Below are 12,305 nucleotides of genomic sequence, written 5' to 3' on the forward strand. Positions count from 1 at the left end.
ATTGATTTATTTACTCTAGTTTGTAGATACTTGTGTTAATGTTGGCCGTTTATGATATAAATTGATTTATTTACTCTAGTTTGTAGATACTTGTGTTAATGTTGGCCGTTTATGATATACATTGATTTATTTACTATAGTTTGTAGATACTTGTGTTAATGTTGTCCGTTTATGAGATACAGAGTGTACTGCAATTAATTTCAAAATTATCCGTGTTATCAGATGATGATTTGGGCACATAATTGTTTCAGATGATGAATTCTAAGACGTTTCCGAAGATGAAGAAGAAGTACCTTAATGTGATACTGAGTTACGCTTGTCGTAGCCTCAAGGAGAAGGTATGTGGGTAGGTGAGTGTTAACCCTGTGAAAGAGAACAAACATTAATAAGATGTATGAAGAAAACCTTGGATAAAAGATGATAAAAAATAAGGTGATACGTCTAATGAAAACAATTTAAGTTTTATTTTGGTGCGACAGTTTGAGTAGATGCCTATTACCACGCAGTAAAGACTGTGTAACTCTTGACTTAACAATATAACAATGACTCAAAAGATTAGTAAAAAAAAAAGAACCAGAAAGAAAAAAAAATCTTAATTTTGTGAAAATTAAGTAATAGGGTATGAGTGAGCATCGTGCATAAAACAAATGTAAGAGATAGCTCAACTGACCAACAGAGGAAAAGGTGCATAAAGTATGAGCATAATAATATTAAACGAATGAAGGAAATACCATATTGAATCTTTTTTCTACCTAACTAGTACCTAATAAAATGGTGAATTAATAGCTAGATCAATTTTGCATAAGCTAAAATGAATTGTTTAATATTTTGGAAATAGAAACATGTTATGATGCTGGAATGCCAGTGACATATTCTATGTAGTGATCAGTTTATTTAGTTACAAAGGCTTCTCCATTCAGTGTCACTCTTAGGGAGTGATATTGCATAAATATCTCGTACTTTTATGTTTATACATCTTTTATATATAACATGAAAAAAATGTGGATTTTAAAAGTTAAAAATCTGCTATTTATGAGCTTAGAATAGGAAACACGAGTCTGCATTCTTTTCAATAAGGTGGTCAAAAATTTTAACCTAGCTTCCATCTTTGACTCAGTACGTATATTAAAGGTACAAATCCTCACCAACAGAATGAGAGAACTTGTTCGTAACAAAATAGTAATTACACAGAATTATGATATGTTTGTACAAAACGTCTTTGTAGAAGGTGGGAGTCATTCCAAACTGTTCTTTGTCATTTGTTACATGTATCATGTTTTATGACAGCAGGCATTTTCTGCAATTACATGTGGGTAAGCCTAATATTTCTAGTTTCTGCCTTTCCAGGATGCTACACTATAATCAGTTGACTGGTACTGATTATTTTCACCTGATCACTGAAATTGTCTGTAAGTTTAGTTTTGAAGAGTTTGTATGTTTTTGTGGTTTGAACATTTAAGCAGAAGTTACTCTAATGCAACCAAAAAGCAAAAACCACAGAAGTTCAGAAGTCACCTTTAGATTTCAAGGCTGACAATAAAAGAAGTTCAAACTGCAGATAATTCTTATATAAGACTCATGAGGATACATTCCGAAAAGTTTTTAAAGTAAAATATATAAATCTACCAATTTTACTTGATGTTGATGTGACAGCAGGATTACACCCACACAATCTTGCAAGATTTATAGAATCCAAAGCAATTATTCTGAAAATAAAAAATAATAAGATAGTTATTGGAACATAAACATGACTTATAAAATTCATGTTGTTATTTATGGGATTTGGAGAGCTCATCACAGTGTAGAACTTTGCCCTTTATATCAAAAATTAGTTACTGTTATCATGATGCCACTTGTTCAAGTCTGAAAAATATTGTAATTTCCTACTAATAGGCATAATGAGCCTTTATACTTCTAATTCATTTAGGCTAGAGAAATACACAGCTTACCATGTTCTCCTGACGATTCCTGGATCTACAGATCTCTTGTTTATCAGAAAATTGACCTGAACACGATGGAAGAGAAGATAACTATGAAACTGTACAAAAATCTTGCAGAGTTTTATTGTGACGTACTCTCTGTTGTACACAATGTTATAGTGATGTATGGAGGTAAGAACATGTTTGTATAATACATACATATATATATATATATATATATGAAGCAATCAGAAGAGGATTTAAAAACACAATATTATAGTGATGTATGGAGGTAAGAACATGTTTGTATAATATGATGCTAAATTATTTCATTGGTTATTGTTAAAGTGTAGTATGACAGACCTAGTGAGGCATTTCTAAATACTTATATGGATGATGCTAAATTATTTCATTGGTTATTGTTAAAGGGTAGTATAACAGACCTAGTGAGGCATTTCTAAATACTTATATGGATGATGCTAAATTATTTCATTGGTTATTGTTAAAGTGTAGTATGACAGACCTAGTGAGGCATTTCTAAATAATAGTATGGATGATGCTAAATTATTCCATTGTTAGTTATTAATAAAGGTAATTTAACAGAACTGGTTGTTTTAAGCTGATGTGACTTGATCTTTTACAACAAAACACTACTCCATAATGCAGTTTTTTTTTAGTTAAGTAAAGAAAGTAAATCTTTAATACTTAAGTTCTTTGGAAAAGTTTCTGTGCTCAATGATTGATTAGCTAGATAATGACAACATTTTACAATCATGTGGTTGTTTATATTCTGCAAGTACTAAGGTTAAGATATATAGTTTATAGTATAAACAAAAACTTATGTTATATATTTTTCTTGTGATAACATCGAAGACACTTGATATCAAGATTAACTTTTTTAAATAAGTGGTGATTACAAAGTGAAGTACTAGGTTGAAAATGGTTAAAAAAGTATACAGGTTTGTATGATACATATACATTTGTAGAATTATATTTCCAAAATGGTTAGGTCAATTTATATGACTATTTAAAGAAAGACAAATTGAATTTACCATCCTAGTTCACCTTATCCTCCACTCTGACTAGTATACTGTTTAAACAGGCACTTGTTTATATAACTGATCACAAGCAACCATGCACTTACTACCTGCATATACTTGTCATCCAATAATATATTGGCACATGGTGAGAGACAAGTCAAGTGTATTGGCATATGGGAAAAGTCAATACAAATGTAATATAATTGGAGTAACTTATAATGTAAAATTGAACAATTGGAGGATTTCTTTAAAAGATTGTTTTTACTGTTCTGAAAAATTGACTGGAAACCCAATTCAGTCATTAATAGACACCCATTATGAATTTGAAACCATGAATCTAACGGGTGTCTAAACTTTGAATATAAAACCACGAATCTAGTTTAGACACCCGGTGTGAATATAAAACCACGAATCTAGTTTAGACACCCGGTGTGAATATAAAACCACGAATCTAGTTTAGACACCCGGTGTGAATATAAAACCACGAATCTAGTTTAGACATCCGGTGTGAATATAAAACCACGAATCTAGTTTAGACACCCGGTGTGAATATAAAACCACGAATCTAGTTTAGACACCCGTTATGAATATAAAACCACGAATCTAGTTCTAGTCATTAGTCAAGTATTTAATGTAACTGAAAATAATTAATTATGAAGCATATTTCTAAAGTTAATAAGCTTGTTTTTAAATGTTATTGTCTCAGGGGAGAGTTCTTTAGCTTCACTGGCTCGGCAGATACTGGAAGACTGTGCTTATGACATGAAAGAGATCAGACAGTGTCATCGTTGTTACAAAATCTCCAATGAAAAACAGCATAAGTTCTGGTTTTGTGAGCCTTGTGTAAGTTGATCACATGTTAGATTTCTAAATAAATTTAACAGTTGTTGATTGTGTACATGTTTCAATAAAACATAAGACGTTTAGTTAGAAGTGCATGATGTAAAGTCAGTTTTTCTAGTCGTGATTCCTTAACTGGGATGAATACCATGCCCAAAAAATACTTACAATTGTATTGGGAAATCTTTTTTTTCTATTGAAAACAGTATTTTTATTTAATGGGTATTTAAACATTGTTCAATATCTGTGAGACCTAACAAAAGTACAAATTATTTTATTTTAATGAGTCTGTGATCTAAAAAAAAGGAGTTGTTGTAGTAGATACATAATGTTAATGATACCTTAGGACACATGTTAATGAATTATTATTATTATTTTATTATCAAATAGGACCCTCCTCATGAGCTAGTTTGGGCCAAGCAAAAGAAATTTGCATTTTGGCCTGCCAAAGTTATTCAGAAGCATGATAACTATTATGACGTCAGATTCTTTGGTGGCCTCCATCAAAGGTAAATATATTTTTCAGATACAGATGCATGTGTGTGTTTGTTTTTTGTTTGCAACATAAACTAATTAAAACTTTAACAGCCTGTAAGCCCGTAATAAGAGTTCAGTTTATAGAAACAAGTATGAGCTCTACTGTGATTAAACTTGCTATCTTAGGCATTTAGGGCTGCAGTGAATATAGCGTGTCTCGTTCAATGAGTTAACTGGTTAGTGGAAAGCATGGGGAAAACTAGGTATGCTTAGCCTTCAGAATTTTTTGCTCTTTTTATTAATTTGTATCTAGTATTAAATAACAATGTATTTCATAAAATCCAGTAATATACGTTTTTTTTTTTTTTCATTTAAGTTTTTAAGAATTGATCTTGCATCTTTTTTTATATATTTTGTTTGGGGGACAGTTTTCATTATTGCCATAGAGCAGGGATTTTCTTTCATTTGTGAAGGGGTGGGGAAGCTTCCTTCTATAAACTTATTTGTTTTTCCATTTTTTTTTTCTTCTTCTCTAGATGAGAACTATTGATTGAAAAGTTTATTAGATATAATTAAAACTACTATTTTAGAAATACTCATGAAAAAACTCTGGGAAAATACAACCAGACCATGTCTATAGATATATACAAGGACAGAAAATGTTAATACACCGAGACTAAACATTTACTTTACCTGTTGTCAGGAATGAGTTAGAGATTGATACAGACAAACCAATTATATATATATATATATATATATATATATTTTCCCAACTGATCAGATATTTTCAACAACTAATTGACTAGTAATCAATATTTTTATTAATCATTTATTTGATTGTTGTAAGATTTTTCAGACAAAACATACAAATACAGTCTTTTTCCTGTTGGGCAACGTGTTATTCCCTTTAAATAACTCGTGAACATAATACATTATTGTTTAACTATTTCATGACCTGGTGAATGCTGTCTGGCTCAAGTGCAAAATTTTGACATTGAATTAAAAAACTAAGTTGTTTTTTCATGCATTAAAAAAAAGCAGGGTTATCAAAAAATTGTATTTATTTAACTTAATACATAACAAGTTTAAATCTCAAAATTTTGATTTTGGGTTAATTTCAACATTCTCCAAACAAAATCGTTAATGTTTGTGAATTTCATGAATTTTTTTTCTGATCATAAAACAGCACTCGTAGCCCACTGCAAAGAAACTCGTAATAGTTTTGAACAAAATAATGCTAACTTGCCCTGTAATTAGTTTGAATACAAGTGTAGTATATCAATTTTTAGTCAATCACTGGTTCTCCACTTCAGTTGTCATGTAATTGTTTATATCTCAGCTTCGAGAAGTTATAGGCTAGTGAGCTAATGAAATATATTTTTCTGTTCTCTGTAGCTGTATGAAACTATAAGACTTCCAGGTTTATTTTAATAGAAACCCAGACCAAGGGATGAAAGTTTAGTTTGGTGATTTGTTGCTACAAGAAAAAGTTGTTTTTTAACAACTACTGCAATTACAGACCTGTTAATTTTAAACCTTTCAGAAAAAGCTTGTTACATCATTTTATACTTCATTTGAATTATGATGTTGAAGTATGAGAGTTTTTGTGAAACAAGATGAAGTAGGCTTAACTCTCTTGCTAAGAGTTTAGCTGAATCGATGAAGTTCGTGACCCCAAAGTGACCATTGTAGTTTCCATACTATAACTTTTAATATGATTTTGTATCTTCACAAAATTTCACAAGCTTTCAGTAAACATTACAAGTGTTTTGTACAGAAAAAATCGGAATTGTAATTAAGTATTTTTGCTAAAACTTTCTTCATGAATATATGGAGTCAAAGTGTTGGCTGCCCTGAGTGCAAAGTGATTTTCATGTTAAGATTAAGAATAATTTTCTTCATCTGAAAAGTGTCAACTTTCATTTGCTTAATCTCTAAAATCCCAAAATAAATATCAAACGTTTTTTATTTTGTTTTCAGTAAAACTATATTTTGTGTTATTTCCTCTATTCTAACTCTATACACATCTGGTCAATTTGACCGACCTCGTAACCTCCATAAATAAATCTAAATTATCCTTTTTTCGTTCTAGAATGATTGCAGATTGTAACAGGAAACTACAATTGTTTATTCTAAATAGATTAAAACTTGTAACCATATATATCTGTTTCTACTTAAATTTTATTGTTTTATTGCCCTTTGAACCATGTCTAACAAATACTCTCACCACACCAGTTGTTAATCACTCAAAGAACATGTATTTTACATTACCATGTTGAATTATGTAATGCACGAGCAAGAAATGTAGAACTTATCTGTACTGTCGTCGTCTTCTTTTTTATGTGTCAACTGTTGATGAAACTTAAACCTACTTTTTTATACTAATGGTACTACTGCATTAAATAAGTTTTTATTTAATTAAGTAATGCACCAAAGAACACAGAATGATAACATGCAAAAAAACAAACAATGTCTTATAACTACCATAATTTTTCTGGTTTTCTATGTGATAAGAGTCTTTAAAAATTCAGCTAAACTTATTGATGTGATTCCCATGAAAATAGATTTGAAACTGAATGATGAAATAGACAATGCCCTGTACAGAAAACACCATAATATAATATGTCATTTGACAGATTAAAACTTTGACTTTCTAATTCTTATAAATAATATAGTATAAAACATCAAAGAGAACTATTGGTAACTTAACATGTGGGCGTAGCAGTTGGGTCTGATTTTCCAGTTTATGTAGAAAAATAAGATTGAAGGCTATAAAAATTGTTTTGTCTGAGTAATATCTAAATTATGATGAGTACTTCTCGTTGGGATGGCAAATAAATTAGACGAGGAAGAACAAATATCACAATTTCTTATGGTAAAGTTATTACTCTATTATGCCAGTGATTGTAAACACAGTGAAACTGCATGCATTGTTTTATTTATTTATTTTTTAAATGATTTTAGAAGCATTTAACACGTAGGTAATTTTATGAAAACTGTTATTTTTACTATTTGTTTCATGCTGTGGTCAACCAGTGATTTTTTTCTCTCTCTCTCTCTCATATCTGTTTATGGGATTGTGGAGAGAAAAAAATTACTACATTTTTAAAATTGTAAAAAGACTGCATATGTCCATTCTTCAAGGTGTAGTAAAAACCTAGAACTTACTCGTTTTGTAAAATAGTGTATTAGATATTTTATCATCTTAAGGTAATACTGGACAATTCAGTGTGTTTGTAGAATTGATGTAGATTTAAATTTCAAGTTCTTCCTTGAACGTAACCTTTTATTATTATTTTTTATGTAATTGAAAAACTAGATTTGTATGGTCAAACAAGGTTGTGAACAAATGAGTTATTAAATTATTACTACCTAATTTATGTGATTTTGAACTAGGCTGCAGACAGTTCACATTATTGTATGTTTACATGCATGTGTGTTTGAACTTACAGTGCTTTGCAATTTTTAATATTTAGTGATAGTGGCATATTGGATTTTACTTTTAGGTATATGTATTGGTGGGGGTATAATGTACCAGAGACAAGGGGATGGGGGTATTGTCTATGAAATTTGTGAACCACTGTTATAGATGATCATTTTAATGATCTTAACAGTTTTTTTTTTGTTGTTGTTGTTGATGCCAATTAACCCATTGACTGCGCTGCTCTAAATGCACGCAGACATTTTGTAAGCCATATACAGCACACATGCATTTTACTACTGGATGCAGACAGTATCCTATATGGAGAATGGGTTAAGAATCGTTGAATTCATAATTATTAAGAAAGCTCCACAGTTAAGTATGTCTCAATCAGAATTTGTATTTTTTATAGGGCAGTTGTGAGTGAAGCTTGCGTAAAGCCAATCGCTACAAGTTTGTATCAGCTGAGAATAAAAAAGACTTCTACTTTCAAGAAAGCTCTGAAAGAACTTTACTATCATCAGAGACTTTTACATTTGAAAAAGAGAAAGAGTAAATGCTCATCTCCGTCAGTTTCAAAACTGGACATTAGAACCAAATTGAGCACTGAGAACGTTATGGAGCTTAAACCTACGATCGAAGAAGAGTTGCTCGTACCACAGAAATTACCTTCTCCAGTAGTGCATCAGGTACTGTAGCAGAGTTAATGATCAGTACATAGGAGGATTACACACTGCTTTTAAATTCCTCTCTAGATTTTTATGAAAGAATGTTCGTCTAAATCTTTCTAAGTTTACAAACAATAGTAACTTATAAGTTAGGGATGGATATAGTCTAGTGTGCTAGATTATTACCATGAAAAATCATGCTACACACTTTGAGTCATAGGTGTATTATAAGAGTGACAGATAAATCCGTCCAATCGGTTATGTACAGATATATGAAACAAATGTTTATTTATAAGTTTTAAACGTAGATATGTTATGAAGTAAAATTTTGCATATTGTAATCTCTTTCACTGTTCCAAAACAAACTAGCCACTGCTGAAGTTGGGACTACCGTGCAAGTCATGTACTATGTGTCACATTTCATGTCTTGTTTGAAATGTGGGAATTAAACCAATGGATCTCGTAAAACTAAAAATATCAAACAGATTGGAATTTCTTCTTTTACATTATATATTCAGTATTTCTCCCTTAACCATTCATAGTTAAAACTTAGTTTATCACTCAGAGGTGTGTTTGAAAGTAATTGATGTTCATGGTGTTTCTTGTGCCTCAACTGCCTGTTTGTATGATGATTTTTTTATTTTGTTGTCATCACACTTAGCTTCCTCAGTGCTCCTCCTCATCTTCCAGAAACAATAAGGAGAGACAGGTGACAAAGGGACATTGTGATTGCAGTGTTAAATACAATGAAATACTTAAAGAATTTCAGAGGCGCATAGAAGAAGAGTACAAAGTTAAAGAAAAGAGGGCACTGAAAGCACTTGCTGATAAGGTAAAAAATTCATTATTAACAATGGAATCCGAGTATTACTCTAAGAATATAAAAACGTTTTTCGATAATGTAACATACAGGACTTCCTCTTTCCATATGAAATCTATTTGTCCAATCTGAACAACAAAAATAACAATAAATTAAATTTGAATATAAAATTAAAACATTTTCGCACTGTGTGTGGCTCCACTTTGGTTTCTCAGTTTCTTGTTTCAGTTGGTCGCCTCCAACTTCTCAGGCAGTCAACATTGTCATGCTTGAATGTAAATTCGGTACCAATACCCCAAAAAATAGGAGCAGGCAGATATCACCAGCCCTTTGTATTATCATCTGTTTTAGGGCCCTGTCATCATGAAACTATACAACACTTTAAGTATACCAAATTTATATTCATGAAAATTAGCAAGCTTTTAGTAGTCATTACAAGTTTGTTATACACAAATAAATTCAGATTTTTTTTATAAATTATTTTAACTGAAGCCTTTATACTAAGTCAGTCTGAGTGAAAGGTGATTTTCACTGTAAACAATAACAATACTTATTTTCACCTTAATGTTTCATATTTCATCGTAAATGTTTGTTTTTTTCTAGTAAAACTTTACATTTTCTCTACCTTAACACTAACTGTACAGTGAAATGAAAAAATGTATAACACCTTTTTTACATGCATCATTTGTTGCTAGATCATCAATTATCTTCAAGTGTTAACCTTTTCTCACTGGACTTTGTACCAGCTGGAGCAGTAATCCTTGTGTCAATAATAATAAGACATGAAGTCTGTTAGCTGTTCCTTGTAAACAGCACATCCAGTGTGTATATGACCACCTAGGCCTCACATTTTGCACACTAAATTGGCTGTCAAAAAATAAATTCATGTAGCTTTCATTTATGCATTTTAGATCACAAAAAAAAATATTCATCATTAGAATATAATGTCCACAAAGTAATTTATCTGGCTTTCTGACTAAGCTATAAATAGATTAAAAAAATTCTGTTAATGCTCAGAGCAATTATTTAATATATTGAATTATTGTTATTTTTAAAGAAAGGGTTTACAAACTTTTTTCACTGTTGACTCCTCAAATGTCCCAAATCTGTATGACCCAATCTATTTCAACCATCCCAACTCAGCTTTGTTTGCTCCTTACGATTATTTTGTCTGTCAAACCTGTGACCCCACCAGTGCCTGTTCTTGCCCAGTGTTTTGAGAACCAGTTTTACAGGATAGTGTGTTCATTCAATAATACCATTGTGACTGTTTGTACTTCCAACTATAATAACCAATTTCATTATTAATGTTATATGTATACCAGTAAATCTCCAATACTTTTTCAAACCAGTGAACCTAAAAAATCTCACCCATTCCATTTATACTAAAATTCAGCAGGAGTTCAGGGGTAACGGGTGAAGTGACTGCAGTGTAAAATTGATTACTTAGATGTTTTTTTTATCTTTTCATTGTTTAAATAGTTTTCTAGGGCTGGTGTAAATTTAATAACTTAAAATAATCCCAACCTTTGGCTAATTTTATCTAAACATTATGTTTGTTTGTTTTTAAGATGACAAAAGATTTTGAAGAAGAGAAAAAGAATATCATCGCAACAGCTTTGGATCAATTTCACCAGGAAGTAGAGCATTCCCGATTCCAGCTGGAGCACCAACTGCTTTATCAGCATCAGCAAGAATTACAGAATCTTCTAGACTTCCATCAGCAAGAACTTTTGGATGTTAAAAGAAAGCAGTGGGTAAGTTTGATAGCTTACAGTTTCATTGTTATGTCCACTATCTTGTATGGATAATATTACGTCTGAACTAATTTGGAACAGGCTGTACAATTAACAGAATTTTGTTCTCATTTTCAAAACTCAGATAGTATTAATTCAATGTCCATATTGAAAAACGTTTTTTTTTTTTGAAGTGTTAGGTATCAAATTAGAACATGATGGAATGAAAAGAGCACTTGCATACTGGTTTATTTATATATGATGTGCGACTTTTTCCAAGTGTAGTTAGTAATTTTATACTGACCTGTTCAACAGAAATGATGTTTGTTAAAAAAAGAAGGGACAAAACTTGGGAACTATAATATAAAAAATAGTTTGTCTGTAAATTATTATTATTTTTTTGGTGGAGAGGTTAGATCTTAGTGGGTTTAATATATTACAGGAAATGATTGTCTTTTATGTATAACACTTACAAAACGGCTAGAAAAAACCTGTGAACCACGTACCCTGGTGTGTATTTTTATTACTGAAATACCTCTAGAAAATTTATTTAAACATTTTGAATAGATCTGGAATGGTCATCTAGATTAGATGTAATTTGGAAATGTACTTGTATCATCAAATTTCTAAACTCATCCTGATCAATGAAATGCTTCTTTTTTTTTTTATGTGTATGTTAGTGTACCATCTGCCAGATAGAAGCAAAGTACCAGTGCTGCTGGAATACTTACTATTGTAGTGTCGAGTGTCAGTACAAACACTGGGAGGAGCACAAATGGACGTGTCAGAAAAATGCTAGCACTGATCATAAGACAGACTGTTGAGAATTTCAAGTGTACAAAAAAAACAACAACAACTAGAGAAACGTCCAGTTTGATAGCAGTTGATTTTGGTTCTGTAAGTGACAGTCAAATAAATGCTAAGGAGTCTGGTTGTTACTATAACACTTATGGTAGGCATAAACTCTCTTCTTCCTGTGTTTGGGAGCTGAGTATTCTCTGGAGATGACACTGAATTAGAAAATATGAAACAACTACCTGCAGGTACAGCATTTGAAGACTGCATAAGTTACCCATAAAAATGGTTAGTGGATGTATTGGAAGATTCTGAATTATTCAACAGTTCTAAAATGTAGTTTATAAAATGAAACACTACGGCCCACATCTGCTACAAAATTCAAAAAAATATTGAATTCCTTGAGATCATCCTCACATGAACAAAACTAGAATCACTTGTGTACAGTAGCAGCACCTAGTGTAACGTAGGTATCGTTCCTTGAGATCCTCACATGAACAAAACTAGAATCACTTGTGTACAGTAGCAGCACCTAGTGTAACGTAGGTATCGTTCCTTGAGATCCTCACATGAACAAAACTAGAATCAC

The 12,305-nt window shown here is 31.3% G+C and overlaps 1 protein-coding gene across 5 annotated transcripts in view; it reads left to right on the top strand.

The window, feature by feature from the left end:
- Positions 1 to 255: 255 nt before the first annotated feature.
- Positions 256 to 12,305, top strand: part of LOC106466658 (zinc finger MYND domain-containing protein 11-like) — a 14,622-nt gene continuing 2,572 nt past the window's right edge. For 2 of the 5 annotated variants that reach the window (XM_022394717.1, XM_022394716.1), the window contains exons 1-8: positions 256 to 338; positions 1,928 to 2,111; positions 3,666 to 3,802; positions 4,190 to 4,308; positions 8,110 to 8,386; positions 9,027 to 9,197; positions 10,757 to 10,942; positions 11,602 to 12,186. In XM_022394717.1, coding sequence (XP_022250425.1) covers positions 279 to 338; positions 1,928 to 2,111; positions 3,666 to 3,802; positions 4,190 to 4,308; positions 8,110 to 8,386; positions 9,027 to 9,197; positions 10,757 to 10,942; positions 11,602 to 11,745 — 1,278 coding nt within the window. In that variant the 5' untranslated portion in view covers positions 256 to 278 and the 3' untranslated portion in view covers positions 11,746 to 12,186. The other 3 variants (XM_022394719.1, XM_022394718.1, XR_002612266.1) reach the window with 3 other exon arrangements.

The sequence above is a fragment of the Limulus polyphemus genome, unplaced genomic scaffold (assembly GCF_000517525.1).
Source record: "Limulus polyphemus unplaced genomic scaffold, Limulus_polyphemus-2.1.2 Scaffold2335, whole genome shotgun sequence".
NCBI classification, from domain to species: domain Eukaryota; kingdom Metazoa; phylum Arthropoda; class Merostomata; order Xiphosura; family Limulidae; genus Limulus; species Limulus polyphemus.